This window comes from Calliphora vicina, chromosome 2 (genome assembly GCF_958450345.1).
Source record: "Calliphora vicina chromosome 2, idCalVici1.1, whole genome shotgun sequence".
Lineage (NCBI taxonomy): Eukaryota > Metazoa > Arthropoda > Insecta > Diptera > Calliphoridae > Calliphora > Calliphora vicina.
Genome location: NC_088781.1, coordinates 128178953 through 128186487, shown reverse-complemented (window position 1 = coordinate 128186487; position 7535 = coordinate 128178953). Strand labels below are relative to the sequence as shown.

Here is a 7535-nt window from a genome sequence, read left to right as displayed (position 1 = left end):
TCTATAGAAAAGTAAAGTTATCGATAACTTTTCTATAGAAAAGTAAAGTTATCGATAACTTTTCTATAGAAAAGTAAAGTTATCGATAACTTTTCTATAGAAAAGTAAAGTTATCGATAACTTTTCTATAGAAAAGTAAAGTTATCGATAACTTTTCTATAGAAAAGTCAAATTTGTTGGTAAAAAGCCATTTCCAACAATATTTTGCAATACCAAAGATTTTGTACAGAAAGTTGTGCAATTTTCTAGTATATTTTCCACCAGAAATGTGAATACAGTATTTAGTGTTTTTTTATTAAATTTTATTTATTAAAGATTAATTTTATCTTAAAAGTTTTCTTTGCAATAAATATTAGTTCGTTAAATTTAAATTTATTTTTTAGTTTTTACACTATTAATTTTTTCGTCAGAACTCTGAGGACTATCGGTGTCAGCATCCTCAAAACATTTTGTTAGTTTCTGTTTTTCTGATTTATCTTTTTGCTAAAACAACAATAAATAATAGAAAATTTAGATGAAATTGTTTTAATCAAAACTTTAACAACTACTTACTTTTTCCCGCAATTCCCTTAATTTTCTTTGTCTATCCTTTTGATCTACCAATTTACGGCCAATTCTCAATGCAGAAAAAGCTATAGCTATAGCTATCAACATCCAAATGACCACAGAACGGGAGTCGAAACGGTCTAATTTGATTCGAGGCCAGTTAATGGGCGGAGGTGAAGGTTGTACCTCAAGATTAGAAGGAGGCTGCAAATAAATTTAATTGTTTAGTTTTTGAAAAATTTTTAATTATGGATTAAAACGTACTGCACATTTCATCTCTTCAAACTTCTGTTCCCACACCTTGCTCGTATCCAATATAATTATATTCCTCCTGGAGTCCTCATCATAACAATTTATGCCCTTTGTCTCCAGCATCGCTAAACTCCAGTCGGTGTGCACAGCATAGGTGCGGCCAAAATTAATAGTTTTAGGTATTTTCAACATCTCCTTTATCAACCATTTACAACTCCACCAATTGCCAGCCAACTCCACTTGTTCGAATGTCAACAGTGATGAGATGTTGACAATGCGATAGTGATTATCACTGAGATTTAAACGCAGCTCGTGACATTGCACCTCTAAGGCTAGATTTTCGATAAACTCATCGTTAGATAATTGATTCTGGGACAAATCCAACGATTTCAAATACACCAGCGATGATAACAGTGTTGGGTGGATAGTGGTGAGTTTGTTGTGTGACAAATTGATGTGTTGCAGTTGGCTGGTAACATTGAAAATGTCAGCATGTAAATGTTGTAATTCATTGTGATTTAGTTCTAGAAATTCGAGGCTGATCAGTTCATCGAATGTTTTGGGAGCAATATGACTAAGGATGTTGTGGCTGATGTTAAGGTTCTAAAAGAAGAAATAAGTTCATTTAAACTAATTTTGATATAGAAAAGTAAAGTTATCGTTAACTTTTCTATAGAAAAGTAAAGTTATCGTTAACTTTTCTATAGAAAAGTAAAGTTATCGTTAACTTTTCTATAGAAAAGTAAAGTTATCGATAGTTTTTCTATAGGAAAGTAAAGTTATCGATTGCTTTTTTATAGAAAAGTAAAGTTATCGATAGCTTTTCTATAGAAAAGTAAAGTTATCGATAGCTTTTCTATAGAAAAGTAAAGTTATCGATAGCTTTTCTATAGAAAAGTAAAGTTATCGATAAGTTTTCTATAGAAAATTAAAGGTTTCTATAAATTTTCTATGGAAAATTAAAGTTTTCTATAAATTTTCTATGCAAAAGTAAATTTATTTAAGTTATCCATAAATTATCAGAAATCATTTTACACTCACCACCAACGCTTCTAATCCCAAAAACACATCCTCCTTTATCTCCATCAAACGATTGTACGACAAATCCAAATCAACAATTTCAAAATCCTTTGAAAAGGTCATGCCATCCAAAGTTTCCAGCTCATTAAATGACAAATTCAAATGTTGTAAACGCGTTAAACTTTTCACTTTCAAAAAATCCAAATCCGTTAATTTATTGCCCTCCAAACGTAAGGTACGCAAATGTGAATTCGTGCCAAATGCTTCGGCCTCAATATCTTCGATGGCATTGAAATGCAAAGCCAAATATGATAGACGATGCATACCATGAAAATTGCGATTCTCCAAGGCGATTAAACGATTTCTGCCCAAATTTAAATATTTCAAATGAGGCATCCAGCGGAAAATGCCATCATCGATGTCTTCCAATAGATTACCCAACAAATTTAAACGCTGCAAATTGGGATAGCGGGAAAAACTCTTGAGTGTTAGTTCACGTATGGCATTGCGTTTTAAATCCAGACTGATTAAGGAGGACATTTGTTCGTTGGACCATGATTTAACGTGGGTTAAGTTATTATGAGCCAATGATAATGAACGCAAATGCTTTAAGCCATGAAAAGCATAATCTTCCAAAAAGGACAGCTGACTGTCGGTGATTTCCAAATTGGTGAGTGCAGTGAAACGTATGAAAAATGCATTCTCCAAGGTGGGTATGTAGCAGTGTTGTACGTTTAAGTCTGTGATGGCATTGAAATCCGGAAATTGAAACAACTTATCTTTGTTGCAATTGTTCAGTGACAGCGTTAGGCCAGAGCTAGCACGCAGTACATTGCAGGCTGCAGGAGCAGTGTAATGTAGCACACAAATCAGTGAAATTAAATAATAATAATATTTAAGGGACATTTTACAGGAGTTGATTTGAATGTTGGTTGTTGCCTGTATTATTTTTTGTGTTCTTCTTATGTTTTAATTTTTTATTCTGTTTTATTCATTCAACATATTATTAATTCAGTTTTACGTTCTAACGGAAAAATATGCTGTTATTTTAAATTAAGTTAAATTTGTTTTTAAGCTGTTTATACCCTACGCCACAGAAATGATGTTAGTGAAAGTAGTTCAACAAATTTAGTACAATAATTTCGAATTTTTTATAGTTGAAAATACATATTGTTCTTTATTGTTCTATGATAAAAATATCGATAACATTTTTTATTTACCTCAAAACATATCGATGACTTAAATTTGGTCTAGAGAAGTTATCGTCGTTACATTAATTCTTTTCTACAACAATAAAATATAACTAGATTTGGTAGTTATCGATGATTTCAGAATTCTATAGAAAAGTCATCGATTATTTTACTTTTATATAGAAAAGTTATCGATAATTTTACTTTTCTATAGACAAGTTATCGATAACTTTACTTTTCTATAGAAGAGTTATCGATAACTTTACTTTTCTATAGAAGAGTTATCGATAACTTTACTTTTCTATAGAAGAGTTATCGATAACTTTACTTTTCTATAGAAAAGTTATCGATAACTTTACTTTTGTATAGAAAAGTTATCGATAACTTTACTTTTCTATAGAAAAGTTATCGATAACTTTACTTTTCTATAGAAAAGTTAGCGATAACTTTACTTTTCTATAGAAAAGTTAGCGATAACTTTACTTTTCTATAGAAAAGTTATCGATAACTTTACTTTTCTATAGAAAAGTTATCGATAACTTTACTTTTCTATAGAAAAGTTATCGATAACTTTACTTTTCTATAGAAAAGTTATCGATAACTTTACTTTTCTATAGAAAAGTTATCGATAACTTTACTTTTCTATAGAAAAGTTATCGATAACTTTACTTTTCTATAGAAAAGTTATCGATAACTTTACTTTTCTATAGAAAAGTTATCGATAACTTTACTTTTCTATAGAAAAGTTATCGATAACTTTACTTTTCTATAGAAAAGTTATCGATAACTTTACTTTTCTATAGAAAAGTTATCGATAACTTTACTTTTCTATAGAAAAGTTATCGATAACTTTACTTTTCTATAGAAAAGTTATCGATAACTTTACTTTTCTATAGAAAAGTTATCGATAACTTTACTTTTCTATAGAAAAGTTATCGATAACTTTACTTTTCTATAGAAAAGTTATCGATAACTTTACTTTTCTATAGAAAAGTTATCGATAACTTTACTTTTCTATAGAAAAGTTATCGATAACTTTACTTTTCTATAGAAAAGTTATCGATAACTTTACTTTTCTATAGAAAAATCCTTTTTTATATGGTTTCGTAGCTCTTTTTTCTATGAACCTAATCCTCCTTTAATTCTGTATTTTTACTGTTTTGCCTGTTTTCAGTGATATTTTCTACAAACTGTTTTGTTGTTTCAGCTATTTGTTATCTTACAAATTAGTTAACTTCGCTGTTGTCGTTTTCATAGTCGTCATCGTCCAGATCCTCGTTACTGTTGTTACTGTCTTTGTCATTATATAGTTGCTGTTTTTTTATTTTTTTTTGCCAGCTGTCTGCCTGTCTGTTTGCCGCTGACTGTGGACTATCTCGTATGGCTGTGAAAAGATGGACGTGTTTGGTTGCTGTCAAGATACGAGTAAAAGCCTGATGTTTACAATTGAATAAAATTTACAAGACATACTGCTGATGTATTGCACACATAGGCATTGTCATACAGACTCACTTGCCATATACATTTGTATATAACCCAGCAAACATGTAGATGAGAATAATTTCAAATTAAAGCATTTCTCAAAGCTGTATTTAAATTTTATATTTTTTTTTGGAAAAATAATATTTATATTTTTGTATACAAATAGCCTTATCGGTATTTTAAGCATTTTGAATATTTCAGGGTGCAGTGGGCCACCATTTAATTTCTGAGATATGAACAGAAATTTAAAATTTTACATAAATTTTCTAGTATGTGTACAAAATCGTCAAAAATATTTTGCTCGATTTTGACCCACTGTAGGTCCAAATTACTAGGCCGTTTTATAAGTCGTTGGAAAGGTCTTTGAAATATCAATCATTAGATATCCATATTGTCTATAATAATGACCTAGTAATCCAGATATAAATTAAAAATGAGTAAAAAATCGTGGTACTAGTCGTCGTTTTTGTTTTGCTTATATCTCAGCCATTTGTAGGCCGATTTTCTCGATTTTGAACCGGGACTAAAGCGGATATATTGATGAATAAATCAAGTATGTAAGTTTTTTGGGGGCTACGGAAAGCTGATGTCAACATACATACGGACAGACGGTCATGGCTATATCGACTCTGTTATCAATAACAATCCAGAATATATAAAGTGTATGGTATCGCAAATGTTGAAACTACAAACGGAATGGCAAACTTTTTTCTACCCTTGCCATGGTAAACTTTTTTACAAAGTTCGAAATTTTAATTTTCCAGGCGAGGTCTCCTCCAACTGTTCACCAAATTGTATTCAAATCGGTAACCAGCGGTAAAATGGAGTGGAAATGGAAATACTTTAATGTAAACGGGCGATAATGCTTTGCTAGTATTTGAAAATTAATGACTTCTCAACCAATAGAGATGTAATTTTCTTGTGGTTTAAAATTACATTTGACTTAGAGTTTGCTGGGTTTGTTGTACATTTAAACATAAATAAATGCAGCAAAAATTGCGATGCTGTATGTACAAATGGCTTATTGCTATTAAGTTTTATTCTTTTTGTTTTATTGCTGGCGCTGTTTTATTTTTTATTATTGTAGTTTTGCTGGTTCAACAAACGATTTTGAAGTAAGATTTTATCAAGCGTTAAGATAAGTTGTAGTTATGGAATGCAAATTATATTAAATGATATGAAAGAGCAAAACACGTTTAGAGTTTATATTGTATTTGAAATTATTTAATAAATTGCAATAAGGAAAATAGATTAATAGATAAGCTTTATGACATGCATGTGCTTAATTGACCGTTGAAAAGACTTGCAAGTAGGTTGCTGGGTAGCTAGTGGCTTTATTTTGTGGTTAAAATAAATTAAAATTTGATTAAACAGTATAAAAGAGCAGGAAAAGTTCAGAGCAATAAAGAAAATAGATTTTGAACCTTATAGAGTGCTCAATGATATGGTCATGCTCAATTGGGCTTTTAAAAGCCTTGCAAGTAGGTTGTTGGGTAAGCAATACATTTAGTTTTCAGTTAGTACAATATTTATTAAGGAACTAGTTTCAAATAAAGGAAAATTAGCTAGGATTTATGTATTTAAACAGTATTAGACTAATATTTCGGAGTTTTCTTATTATTGCAAGCAAATTTGTTGAACAGAGTATCACTTATTAATTTCAATTTAAAAATTTCTGGGTTATTTTACATATAACTTTTTTAGGTTTTTATTTTAAAATTTGTAAAATTTTCTTTGTTTAAGGTTACGTTTTATTTCTTTTGTGTTTTTTTTTTATTATTTTCCCTTAATTTTTATTATTTTTGATAAATTTCTTTCTTTTCTTCTCAAAATTCCAGCTTTCTTGCGATTTTAACTCCGCGACCGTTTAATTCAAACTGGACAAAATTGTTTATCGCAATGAAAAATTAGATTTTTTTATATCATTTAACATTTGATATGAGATAAATCTCTATTTAAAAAGTGTTTATATCAATTAACACTTGTTGTAAATTATGCAAAATATACAAAAAAAAAGTAAATGAAATAAAATAAAAACTTTTGTTAAAAATAAAAATGGCTTGCTAATAACTTTAGTAAATATAAACAAAAAAATGATAGATTGTACTGGTAGATAAAAAGAAATATTAAAATAATACTTGTCTACGTAGATTTAAAATAAACTTTAAGAGGAATATAGATAGCAAAAGATTAAAAAGTAATATTAAAATGATAAGTAAAACTACAAAAGGCTCTTTCGAACTTTGACCATATTGTTGAGGCTATATCTATCGCTTTCAGTTATTCAGTTAGTTTTGCCAAATCACCATTCACAATCCATCTTTAAAATTACTATGACTAAAACTACGACTAGAATTATGATTATAAATATGACTAGAAATATGACTAGTACTATGACTGGAGCTAGAACAATAATAGTTATTAGAACTACATATGACTATGAACTGAACTACGACTATGTCTTGAACTACAACTAGAACCATGACTATGATTAGAACTATACATAGAACAATGACTAGAACTATAACTAGAACCATGGTTATGACTGTAACAATGACGATTAACTATGGCTAGAACTATGACTAGAAATGTGACTAGATCTATGACTAGCACTATGACTAGAAAAACATGCCGAAGACAACTCACACACACTTTGTTTTATTTAAATTTAAAGATAGGAAGCGCTTAATGAAATACCCTTTAGAAAATAAAGGTAGTTTAAAACAAATTTTAACTATTTTAAATCCTTTATTACCTTAAGTCCATTTTATGACTCATTTCTTTAAAATTGCTTTTTTATATAAATAAATCATTTTACTTTTTCAATTGACTTTTTCATATCGAAAAGTTTTTTCAACTTTACAATGTTTTCCCAACAAATTAGTACTTTTTGTAGTGAATCTAAATGCATTTATTAATATTATAATTATTTATCCCAAGATTATATAGATTATCTTCAGGTCATATACAATTTTGTGGAATTATTTATTATGAATTTGTGTTAAATTTTCTATCAATTTTAATTGTGGCATGATAGTACATATA

General features: G+C 29.1%; 1 protein-coding gene across 1 annotated transcript; it reads right to left on the bottom strand.

Moving 5' to 3' along the window:
* Positions 1-280: 280 nt before the first annotated feature.
* LOC135951861 (insulin-like growth factor-binding protein complex acid labile subunit) lies at positions 281-2863 on the bottom strand. Its single transcript, XM_065501596.1, has 4 exons — positions 1840-2863; positions 811-1401; positions 553-750; positions 281-483 (listed from the first exon to the last, which is right to left on the bottom strand). The coding sequence occupies exons 1-4, from the start codon at positions 2722-2724 to the stop codon at positions 373-375; spliced, it is 1785 nt and encodes a 594-aa protein (XP_065357668.1). The 5' UTR covers positions 2725-2863; the 3' UTR covers positions 281-372.
* Between the last annotated feature and the right edge of the window lie 4672 nt (positions 2864-7535).